Genomic DNA, 13,048 nt, shown 5'->3' with positions numbered 1-13,048 from the left:
AAGGCTGATTTTACTGCCCTGCAGTGCAGTCAGCGTTAGGTACGTGAAATCTGAGTGACAAACATCTTCCTTGCTTGAATCAGGCTATTGCATGTATCAGAAATACTGAAGAGTCATGAGATGGGGTGAAGATCTCTGCCTGCAGTAACTGCAGAACTGTGAAAAAACCTCTCCATGTTGAAAAGATACTCAGTACCGCGTGGCTGTCAGAAGATAAACTTGCAGAGTGAATGCTAGGCAATAGTTCTTAAGTTAAATATTCAGAAAGGTTAGAGGTTTCAAATGAAGACTTTTATATCCCTTTATATCCTGCTTAAAAATTATTGACTAATTATTTTTCAGACCCTACTGTTTCCTCTTGCCATCCAAATACTTGGTGAGACTATCAGCCTGTTCAATAAGGGCATTCCATACCATGTGCAATTTCTGAATCAATTTCATAAAAATATTAAGATAGATCTGGATTTTAGGTTTAGGAGAAAGGGAAAACTATTTAATCTGTTTGGTTTTATTGTAATTGTCTCAGCTGCTGATACTACTGCTAAAAGTATTTACATGGCCTAAGAAGATTTTCAGCAAAATAAAAGTAATGCTAATAAATAAACTAACCCCTTATCATTGGAGATGATGCATAATGGAAAATACATATTTAGTGGCCATTAATATATTTCATTCATTACTTAGTGCCAACATATCTCTAGTCCTAGCATTATCAGGATGGATGTGCTTTGGTAGACAGCAAACAGAATTGCATTGCAAAATCCTATGATAGTAAAGACCAACAGTAAAGCACTTCTTTAAGTTATGAATTGACCTTTCCTGGTGTGGGCCAATTTTTTATCTCAGCTGCTGTAATGCAGCAAGGCTACAGCTCTTTTTCTGCCTGGGAACTTTGTTCAGAGGGATGCTAAGGACTTTCTGTGTTTGCCTGGAAATCTCATAGGAGCTCAAGCCCAGATCAAATCTGTCATATGCAGAGCCAGTCTAACACTCCCAGACACTGCCAGCATCGCTGCATATGCTCACCATAGCTCAAGCACGCAAACACTGTGTCTAAAATTTTTGATATATCTATATTAGCCCTACTGCTGAAGAAATGGGGTGAGACTCTGAAAAATACGTTTTATTGATGCCATTTCTAAATGCAGTGTTCGTGGTTTTGTGAGAAATGACTTTTTTGTGGGATTAAGTTAGGTTGGGATGACTGAGGAAGTATTCATCCTGATTTTTGGACCTGTAGCTTTCTGAAGGATTATTTGGGATCATTTTCCATGTGATAGAGGCATGTATGCCTGGGGTGGGGAGTGGTATCTGCCCAGCCCTGATGCCTCTCTGTTACTGGCAAGGTGGGCTGCATCTTGGATGAGATTCAGGTCCAGGAGAAGCTATTGCTTTTTCTCAGAAGCAGAGCTAGTAAACCACCTGAATTCTCAGCTTAAAAAATCAGTGGATTATACTGATCTGTGTGACCACAACTATCCTAGCTTTGTTCCAAGTAATATTTTCCTTATTTCTATGGATATTACCTGCCTGTAGCTGGTGTACCTTGTATCTGTTCTTTGTGAGAAAGATTTCAGTATAACTGGCTTTACTCAGAATTATATCAATGGCTACAGCACACCTGCTAAATAGCTGATGAAGGCAAAGTATTAATTTAGTCATTTATACCTCTTCTATGACTTGCTTTTACCCTCCTTATCTCCCCAAATTAATTTCTTTGGTATGATATTTGCATGTTAATAGTAAGAGGCTGATGAATCAAAAATGGAACATAAGATCAAAGTTCTGGTTAGACTTGAGTAGGCTAATGAACAAATGCATGATAAGAACATAAACTGGGGTATTCTGGTACTAGTGGAGATTATCAGCTACTATAAAAGCCTGCACAGTTCTAATTGTGCCAACCTATTGGTGCTGATTTACTCTAGAAACACGAACAGAAAAGGATGTGTATGTGTATTAATCCCAAGATCTATGTTTGCTGTCGGAAGTGCAGGAAGGGATTCGCATAAAATGCAAACCTAGTATGTGTATGTTGACATGCAGAAATATAAAAAAAATAATATCCTACAGTCAGCCTGTTTAAGACACTTGTCCTTTTTTTTTTTGCCAAGATTTCTTTGCTTTCAAAAGTGTGCATATTTGTGTTTGTGTGGTCAGTTAGATATGCACGAAGAAATTTGTCGTAAAACTAGATGGTATTTGTTGGCATCTACAGTGCTTTGAGCTTAATGTTAGCTTGTCAAAATGGAACACTGAAATGTGATTTTTATCAAGTGTGAGAGGGGCAGAGGTCAGCTTGAATTTTAGTGTAATGTAATTCAAAGTCCTTTCAGAGTTATTTGTCCTTGAAATTTTTCTTTAGGCAGGAAATGGGGATTTTTGGTGATGCTTGCTGCCAAGATACAATCATACTATTACAAAATCAGTGACACTGAATTCCTTAATATTTAGCAAAATGTTTTTTTAGTCCCCAAAAGAAAGCATTAGATATAAACAAATGGTCATAAAATGAAGGTTCCTTTTTCCTAAAGCCAGGAGAAGCAGAAATATTTACTAGTCAAGGAAATTTTATGGCAGCTCCTAAGTTCTTAGTTTAATAAGCCCTCAATTTACCTATTTGCTTTTGGTTCTTGTACTGGGACTGGTAGATGACTGGGAATTACTTAAGTGGATACAACTCAGCTAGTGTTATTAACGAGGGGATTATGAAAGTATTTTTCATTTGAATCCAATGACTGTGCATAACAACATAAAAACTTTCTTCTCCTCTCCTTGTATGGATTGGAACTAATAGGTTTCTAGATTTTAAGCCTGGATTAATCTCACTTTACTTTAGTCAACTCCTCCCCCACAGGTCACCCCTCCAGACCCTTGCTACCCAAACACTGCCACTTGTGACCAATACAGACTGTCATTCCAATCACTAGTTAGATTAATTGAAGACGGTCTTAATATGGCAAAGGTTTGCAGACAAGTAAAATTGACTGAATGTTTTATGTTTGTCTATGGTGGGTGGCATGTACCAGTTATCAAATTATGGGGGTACTTTTACACAGTGTTTAGTACAGAGGAATCCCACCTGGACTGGTTACTTGGCTGTGCCCTCATCTAAATGTTACTATTAAGAATGTTCTCTTCCCTTAACTATAGCATTTTAATGTCCCTCTTTGAGCTGGTTCATCAAGCAAGTCTTAGTAAACTGAACAGAAAGACCCAGGAAGTTCCATTAGTGAACTAAAAAATTACCTAATCTAGAATGATTTTAGCTGTTCTTTGGACTGGAATATGAAATACTCCTACACTAGTGTTAGTAGATAGCACCCCTTAATGTAATAATATGCATCCTAGACTTTCAGATAATGCGAAAGTCTTCCACAGAAAAGCTGACATAAGAGATTTAAAAATGCACAGTTATTTCCCTTAAATGTGCTACATAACCCTGGCACTTTATCTCAGCAATACAAGCTGATTTCAACACCAGGTTTTCTGCTGATACTGTGTGGACCAATTTTATAACTTTAGGTGCTGTGCCAAATCTCTCTGAATTAATAGCAATTCCTGCTGACTTCAGTGAGCCTTGGATCAGGTTCATAGAGCTGTTAAGGGATGCATAAAATCTTGTAAATAATTTTATACAAATAGATTTTGTTCTGTGATTGAATGTGATAATTTAAGTGTTCTAATTAAAAAGAGAGAGACTAGGAAAAGGTCATAGCTAAGTACATTTGAATATGGAAGCTGCTTTCAAGTGGTATAGAGAAGTGTCATGCTTAAATCAGTTATTCTAAACCACATCTAAAAGATTATTTTCCTTAGCTTTGTAATGAGTAAAACATTTCATGGCCTTAAGGTTTAAAATCAAGAAAGCAAATTAAATTGAGCCCAACCTTCTGTGGACATCAATTTTTTTTTTTTTTCCCCAAATGTTGTTTATATTAAGTTCTATGAGTTTAATTAGATAAAGGCATTTTAGTCTTCAGAAGTTTACAGTTTACCCGTAAAAGAGACCAGGAGATATCAGAATGTTAGCCATGTCTAAGAGCCTTTGATTTAGTGAGACAAGTTCACAGGGTACAAGAAGGAAATACCAAATAATCATCATCTAAAGACTATTTTATATACCAATTAGTCAACATCTAATCCTTCTGAGAAAGGCAAAAAGCCCAGAATATGTATGGCCAGTTGTATATTGGAAAAAAATATCTTTTGAATCCCTACTGAATCCTTAAAATTGTGATTGAATAAATCAATGACTTGGTGCAAAACTGTAAACTTCAGCATACAGATAGTAATATAGATTTTCCTTCCTTTCCCATGGAAATAAGAGACACTGTGAGACTACCATTGCCACCAAACCCAGCTTCCTGCATGTAGGACAGTTTTGTGTTTCTCCTCACCCCTCGCCCCCCACCCCTAAATGCTGAGCTCTAGACACCCTGGATGATGAACAGTGATTAAGTTCAGTTAGGAAAAAAAAAAAAATATTTGAGGTTTCATGTTGTCTCTAGCTTCCATAAACTGGGATCTTGCTTTATGTTGTCAGAGAATGTGTACAACTTGCTACTAGATACGTTTTCCATGCGCTTACTGACATTGGGCAAGTCACCTTTCTGCCTTTTCTTTGAGGAGGTGAGCAAATGCTGTTCCTTAATTTTCACATTACAAGCTTTGATAAAGCTTCCAGAGTTTTTTTGTCTTTTTGGAATATTTCTCTCTCTCAATTGAACTCTGTCTGCTGTTTGCACATATTTTTTTTCCAAATGTGGAAAACAAATCTTGTCACAGTAATCTCATAACAGTCTTGCCAATGCAGTCTAGATTGCAAGATAACTTAATTCTGTGTGTTGCTCCCCGTTGCAATAGTGTTTCTGCCAAAGCATAATATGGAAAGATCATGTTGAAATGATTATCTGTGACAACCTCTAAATCCTTCTCAAAGGCACTGCTTGCCAAGATAGTTTCCCATCCTGTACATACTGCCTGCATTACTTGTCCTCACATTAATTGCTTGCATTTGCCTGTATTAAAATATGTTTTTCTGACAAATGAAGTAACAAGCTGTTATTACAGTCCCCACCAATTTTTGTCTTGTCCACAAACTGTACTAGTGAAGCTACATCACTGTAAAGATCATTGATGCAAACAAACAGGATTGAAGCTGATTCCTGCTAGAAATGGGTCGGTCTTCTGATGTCTTTGTATCAAAGATTACAGTTGAGATCTGTCAGAAGGCCTATCTTAATCTGTCCAGCCTCCTCATGTAACATATATTTATTAAGAAAGATGTCTTGTGGTGGGAAGTTAAATGCATCAAAAAAAATCCGAGTGTAATGTATCACTTTTTATCTAAAAGCCCCATAATACTCTAAAATAAAGCAAAGTTGGCCATCAGGCAGACAAAAACAGTTTTTCATAAAACTATAATAAATTGTTCTAGTGATACTTTTCCTTCCAATTCTGTTAGAGTTGCATAGTATTTTATCCAGTATTGTTGCAAGGATGAGGTGTTCTTTCAAAAAGCCATACTTTTTGAGATATTTCTGAATGTCAGAATTGTTTTAAGTTTTCTTAAACTAGATGAAAAAAGCTAGTACTAACAGCTCAGCACTGGCAGTTCCCGATAGTGCCGATTGACTTTAGTAGGTCTTCAGAGTTACAAATACATATGTGACACACTGGTAGCTTACTTTGTTGGTACAAAGTTTAACAGACTGTGATCGTTGCAGTGATCCAAACTTAATTTTTAGGTATTCTATCTGCCACTCTTCTGGCTCCTTTCCCATGTGGGATTACTGTGAATATCTGTAAAGTACATAAAGTAACAGTCTTTGTACATAAATTTAAGTAAAAATGTATGTTAGATTGTGCCCCCATTGCTGTAACAAGGCACACCCTTTGGCATTTCTTTGCTATGTTTTGAAGATTCCCTTCATTGATGCAGGACAGAGTGACTTTAGTTTTCTTCTGAAGATCGGTAGATTTCTTCTGAAGTTGTCACTATACAGGCAATTCCTGCCAAACATAAGGAAATGTAGGAACTGACTGCCTCATCTGGTCTACAGCCCCGTTTTTGGCACTGTCAACAGGAGCCCTTTCAGAGGAAGTTCAGGGGAAACCCTGGTGGATAATTACGGGAAGACTCATTCTGCTATTAATACTTTGCTTACTTAGTAAGGCACCATAAATTGTATTTAGCCTCATACACAAAAAAAAAGAAATTAGCATTTAACTATTAATATTGTTCTGATTTAATTAACTGTTAAGGCAAAGCTATTCTCAGCAGCTTGTATTGTGTTAATAAAGACCCCTTCCATATTTTATGCCCCCCCCCCCCCCCCCCCCCCCCCCCAACTCTTCGCTGGCATGTTGCTGTATCTGAGGGGATGTAATTTTCTGCTGAGTTTTCCTGAGTGTCTGGCTTGACAGGCTGGCTGCACAGCACAAGCACTTGGGTTGTGGAGACTGTCAGGGCTGACAGAGCAGGATGGTTTTGTCCTGACTACACTACCACTCCTTAGCACTTGAACCACATGGCAGGTCTGTGCTAGGACAACCAGTTTGAGCTTGAAGTACCTCTTAACCTAAGCTACATGTCTTCGGGTGGTTGGGAGTCACCCAACACTACAGTTCTGCTGGGTTACTCAATAATATTTTGAAAATTACAGCAACAGGAAAGAAGGAAGGAAGAGATGTATGAAGTCCTGTTCCTGTGATTCCAGAAAAATTAAACCTAATTTAATTTCAGTAGTCTTTCTAGAAAGTCAGCTTTTCTTCTCAGAAATGTAACAATAGCACTGGTGATACTGAAATGCTGCTAAAGAACCTTTCCCCTAATAGGTATCCCCTTTACTTCAAGGATCAAGTATTGTTCTTACCAATAAAATATGATGTAATAGGAAAAAGTCTGATTATTCCCAGCCACAATTCCCACGTAGCCAGCTGAACACTGCATTCTCATCTCCTTAGGGTGGTCCATTAAGCATATGCCTTCCATGATGAAGTTGCCCCCAAATTCTTGTGTGACACTTTGCAATAATATGTTCTGTTACAGTCATACATGGGAATCTGTAGGAAGACTTTAAAAAAATTAGAAAATGGATTATGAAGCACCCATTTTTAAATTTAATGGGTTTTGAGGGTCCAGCATCTTTTGAGGCTGGCAATATTGTACCTATAATAATGATATAGTACAATGGTAAGCATAAGTATGAATTAACTCTGCTGCTGCACCCTAGAAGGTTGGGCTGAGTTTCCTAGAGGGTCAAGTTTTTAACCCTGGAGGGACAAAACATAAATGTATTCTTGGAGTATCAAAATGTGAAAAGAATGGGAAGAAACAGAAGAACAAGCTGTCAATGGTCTGAGAACTTTTCAGTCAAATAATTTTGTTCCAAATTCAACCTCCAAAGCTTTCTTCCGATAGATGAACAATTTCTTCTAATCCCTATGTATGATTTATAGTATATAATAAACACTTAGATTACCATCAGGGGATGCTGCAAGCCTACAGTCTGGCTGGAGCTTTATATTTGAACTTTCAACTGAGTCCAGAACAAAGCATTTGTAGATTCTTTCTGGAGTGCCAGATGTTTAACAACTTTAACACCTGCATTACAAATGGAAATTGTTTGAGGAAAAAATAAAAATACTAATACACTTATACTGCTTGGAATGATGCATTTTTTTCTCTAGTGTTACTCAGTGGGGTAGAGTAGGACCCCATCTTCCTCTAGATGCCATCTGGGGCCGTATAAGAGCTATGTACATAATACATTACAAGGAGCCAAGAGGGGGTTTCAGCGGTGTGCCTGCGATATACTGGCACTAACAGCTACATAGATCTTATCTAAGGTATTTCTGCATTTCTCAGTACTGCATTCTCTGCTTCTCAATTGCTTGAAAAGATGCGCTTATTTAATATGTATTTCCTTGTACATGTACTCTGTTAATTATTCTGCTGCACATATTCAACCAGGAATAATGTCATGTTTCCATGAAAGCTCTGCACAAATTCTGCATTTTAAAATGCACAGCTGGTGATCTTCCTTCTGACACTGTGAAATGCACATTCACAAGGAAACAAGAGTCTGAGCATACTAACATTACAATGACAACTACTTAGCTAAGGTATTTAATCACACTGAATAAACCTTCAGCTGATATTAAATATTAAAAGAAGAACAAGATGATGAGTTTTCCTTTACAAATGCAAGTATTTAAATCAAGTGAACTGCTAATGGTCAAAAGCAAGACAGTAAAATGCAGTGACACAATACAAACAATATATTCTTAAATAGGCAGTGAATGAAGTCACTCAGCTGTCCCATCTGGATATTAACCATGTGACATTGCCAGGTGCAACTCCTTAGTTCACTAACATCTGATGGACCAGATGTTGCAACTGGAAGATTCTTTCCACTGCTCTGCACCTTGGAGCAGGAGGGTGTGATGTGCCATGGGGATTGTACCTTCCGCACCTTGTTGTGCAATATTTTTCCCAGCACTTTTTTTTGGGGGGGGGGGAGAAAAAGAAAATTCATATAAACCAGGAAATATTTAGGAAATAAAACATGTTTGTTAAAACTAAGATACTGTTAGTCTAGAAGCATTATCTTTTGGTTATGAAATTGTTAAAATTCATTCATGATCTAAGTTTGAGGAATATTTCCTTTTGAAAAAGCTACTAAATGTTTAGAAAAAAATGGATCCTATTGTTGAAGATTTTGTAGCCTGTTCTGCTGAACACTGAGTATTAAAGAACTTTGTGCTAGATTGTGACTTTCTCTTTTTTGCAGATGGTCCTGTGTCAGTTGGAATGAGTCTGGATATTGCAAGCATTGATACAATATCAGAAATAAATATGGTATTGTAGCTTTTGCAGTCTCTTTCATTTGCTTGTTGATAAGCTAATGTCTTGTGTTTACAGCTGCTGGCAGTGTGACTTTGAGGCTTTTCTCCTTGTGCAGTCAATGTGTGTTAGGAGATGGAATTTTATTTTTTACTACGGATAGTGGCTATAGCACTATACTTATAGAAGTGCGGCTGCAAATCACACCTCTCACAGATGCAAACAGAAATTTGCTACTGACTATTAATCTTGACGAAGGGCATGTAGACTGGTATTTATTTTCCAGATGAAATGCCTAAATCTTTATGCATTTCAGAAAATTAAAGTTGTATTCATGTGACTTTGAAGCCACTCCCTTTCTTTGTGATTAGACACAGCTGAACTCATGTTATTTTTCTCTTTTGCTGTTACTGTCACACATTAATTTATCCCAGCTGTGTTTCATTACATTTGTTTAATTTTATTTTTGAAAAAACGATGAAGTGGAGTATACTTTTCTAATTAAAGACCCTCTGTTGGTACATAGAAATAAAAGGAAAAATTCATTAATCAGATATTCAATATTAGAAAATATTTGTGTGCATGTATATATATAAAAATGTGTACACATATAAATATCTAAAAAAAAAAAGTGTTATGTATATAAAAGTACCTCACCATTTCACTACTCAGGCTTCCACAGAAGTTGAATATTAGAATCCCTCTGTACTTAGTAAGAACTAGTATGTAGAAAGGGGAAAGTAAGGTCAGAACTTAAGATGAACTTATCATACTGATAAAAACACACTATAAACCCAAAAGCTGATTAAAAAGGTGCTAAGAAATAGTGTGATTTTAATGTAAGACTACAAGGCTATATTCAAGGTCTTGATAAATTTGGCACCACTGTTTCCCTTGTGATGCTGAAAGGATAAATTGTGCTAAAAGATGATGATTCCTTCCTATTTCACTAACTTCTGGTTTTTTTCTACCTGAATTTATACAACTTTTCCCAAAATTTTCTAAAAAAAATGCATTATTTAGTAGTTTATGTGAACAAAGTGGTGTTTGCAACCACTTATATAGATCATGCTAAAATTTAAAGATTTACAGAGCCAGATTATCTGCTTACAAAACTCTGATGACTTCAACTGATTTATAGCCCCAGACTTAGGCCATCAGCTTTTACTGTAAAATTCCAATGACTGTAAGAACAAAATCTGCTCAAGATAATATTTCTTAATGATGTCAAGCTCACATCAAGCACTGGAAAATTTGGCAGTACAAGAGCCAGCACAACTGCTATTGGAGTGCCAGCATTTAAGAATGGGGCGTGGAAAGTCATAGGTTATTTGTGCCCAACAGCTGTTTCCATATACTTTTGTAAAACAGAATATAATATAGGCTTGCTCTGTATGATAATTTTATTTTTTCTCTTTCAGGACTACACAGCTACCATATTTCTAAGGCAGCGATGGACTGATGAGAGACTCTGTTTCGATGGTAATAAGAGTTTAAGCTTGGATGGTCGGCTTGTGGAAATGCTTTGGGTACCGGATACCTTCATAGTTGATTCAAAAAAGTCTTTTCTTCACGATGTCACTGTTGAGAATCGTCTTATAAGAATATACCCTAATGGAACAGTCTTGTATGCTCTACGGTATGTATATAACACATACCAGCCTATTTGGCTTCTACCTGCATTTTAAACCTTCTAGGTTAGCACGATTTTGTGCTTAAGAAACTTCTATTTGTAAAAGCAGAATACGCATGGTCTTGTAGTGTTATGAATATGTAACAATGTCAGGCATTGGAACAGGCTGCCCAGGGAAGTGGTTGAGTCACCGTCCCTGGAGGTATTAAAAAAGCGCATATACAAGGCACTTCAGGACATGGTTTAGTGGGCATGGTTGACAGTCGGAGTCGATCTTAAAGGTCTTTTCCAACCTAAATGATTCTATGATTCTAGTATGATTGACCAACATGATTAAATTCTTAAATTTAATAATAGGTCTCACTTTCTTCCCTGAGTAGACCCTTTTGCTTTCATGTAGACCAAATACAGGAATTGCATTTTGCCATTCCAGTTGTTTTGCAATGAAGTCATTACAGAGGAAAGCAAGCTGTGATGATTGATTTGCATTATTTATTGAAGATTATCCTTTATAATAGATTTTGATAAATATTACAAAATTGTAAAATGTATTGCATAATATCAACAAAGGAAAAATGCGCTCTGTAAGTGAGAAGGGAGCAGGGGGTGCCCTTTTTAGGCTGGAACTGAACTCAGCTATTCTGGAGTGGTTTGGGATGCTATTACTCTTCCACATTAAATAACGGCAAATACTAGATTTTTTTCCTTGCAATAGATATTTGCCTGCAGATATTAGTTCAAGAAGGATACATGGCTTATTATTATTTTTACTGATGACAATTTTATCCCCTTAATAATGAGTAATACTTTTTTTTTTTTAAGGATCACCACAACTGTTGCATGCAGCATGGATCTGACTAAATATCCAATGGATAAGCAGATGTGTACTTTGCAACTGGAAAGCTGTAAGACACTTAATCCTTATTATTTTTATATAATTAGAAAAATATTTCTGATCTTCTTTAAGGGCTGCTAGATATTATTATCAAAGAGGCTGGAATTTTAAAGCAGCCAAGGGGCAGTATGTGACCAGTCCTTGATGAATTACAATAGTATCTGTATACAAAGATGAATGCACGAGGCATCATTGAAAAAAGCATGGCAGTACTGAAATGCTGCCATGCTATTAATGATTAAACAAAATCTCAGATTATCATAGGCTTGGTTTTGCAGCACATCCTGCAGTTATTCTGTTGGTCTTCAGGGGGAGTTCTGTGAGCAGACATTTTCCAGCACAGCCGGGAACATTTTTTTTTTTTTCTTCCTCTTTCACATAGCAAGTATTCCCTCCACCCCGAGGCACAATTCTTTTAGGAAAGAAAAAAATTAGAATAAGGCTTATTTGTAAGGCATAGAGTTCATATTTAATTAATTTACTGTCTTCATACTGAAAAAAGGTAACTGTTTAGACAGTTCTGTTCTGAGATGGATATATACAGATCCTTCTATGACTTAATTGTCTCTATGCCACAGCCCTCGGAAAACATGCCATCCGTTGATGGACCAAGACTAAATGTACCTTTATAGGTTCTCATTTTATCAATCAATGTCCTCATAATTTTCATTAAAATATTCTCTCTACTACTTTGTAGGCATGGGTGCTTTGCCAATACCAGAATGTGCATGTTTATAGTTAACTTCTTTGCTATTATTCATATGATAAGACTCTAGCAAAATATTTTTCAATGGAATAATGTAAAAGGGTGCTAGTCCTGAAGGATGAAAATATATGTTCAAATATACATCAAGACCTATCCAAAATCTTTTGGAAGGTTTTTCAGTACTCATCAAGTTTTATTCTTTACCGTTTCAGATGTGTGTGTTCTTTATCTCCTGTTGGTAATGACCGATTAGAATATTGCTGCAAAGTTTCATTTTAGACAGAACCACAAAGAGGATCAACCCCAAAACCTTCCTCACACAGGAGTCCCTCTAGAATCAGCAGTTTTATAAGATCTGTTTAACTAATAGTGATTTGAATTAGAATTTGGATTTATCTCTAATTTATTTTCCTTTGAAAAAGCATATTGGTAACTCAGTGCATATGGATTTACATCAGCAGCATTGCCTAATGAGTCATGTAAATGAGTCATTTAATATTTTCTCTAGTTCCAGAATGAAATATATGTCCCATAGGAACTTAAATCTGCTTGACAGCATTAAAAAAAAGGAAAATTCCCTATATAATTAAAAATAAGCATTTTTCAGAATGATTCCATCTGCTTTTTCAACAGCACACAAGTGTCTTCTGTCCAAGGGAAAAAGATAGTAATGTCCTCACAAATGCTCCCATGACACTGGTGTTTAGTTTTAAGGCAAACAGCTAGAAACAATAAATGTAAAAGGAAAGAGTGTGCCTTTAGCTGTGGCCCTTTTTCTTCAGTGTGCTGTAATACTTTCGTTTGGATACACTGGAAGTGGTGTTTGTTCCCTCGTGAGATAAGCTATTTCAATATATAGATGAATAATGACATCATCCTAGAATACTGCTTGCAAATACCATTACCTGGAATTAAGAATTGTGAATGCAACCATGCATACACATCAACACAAATACTGACATT

General features: G+C 36.5%; 1 protein-coding gene across 1 annotated transcript in view; it reads left to right on the top strand.

The window, feature by feature from the left end:
• Window positions 1-13,048, top strand: part of LOC142030669 (gamma-aminobutyric acid receptor subunit pi-like) — a 49,837-nt gene that overhangs the window by 16,208 nt on the left and 20,581 nt on the right. Inside the window, exons 4-6 of the mRNA XM_075026944.1 lie at window positions 8,799-8,866; window positions 10,273-10,490; window positions 11,307-11,389. Coding sequence (XP_074883045.1) covers window positions 8,799-8,866; window positions 10,273-10,490; window positions 11,307-11,389 — 369 coding nt within the window. The remainder of the gene's footprint in view (window positions 1-8,798; window positions 8,867-10,272; window positions 10,491-11,306; window positions 11,390-13,048) is intronic.

The sequence above is a fragment of the Buteo buteo genome, chromosome 4, assembly GCF_964188355.1.
Source record: "Buteo buteo chromosome 4, bButBut1.hap1.1, whole genome shotgun sequence".
NCBI classification, from domain to species: Eukaryota; Metazoa; Chordata; class Aves; order Accipitriformes; family Accipitridae; genus Buteo; species Buteo buteo.
The sequence above is the reverse complement of the archived record's forward strand: the minus strand, read 5'-3'. Positions and strand labels throughout refer to the sequence as shown.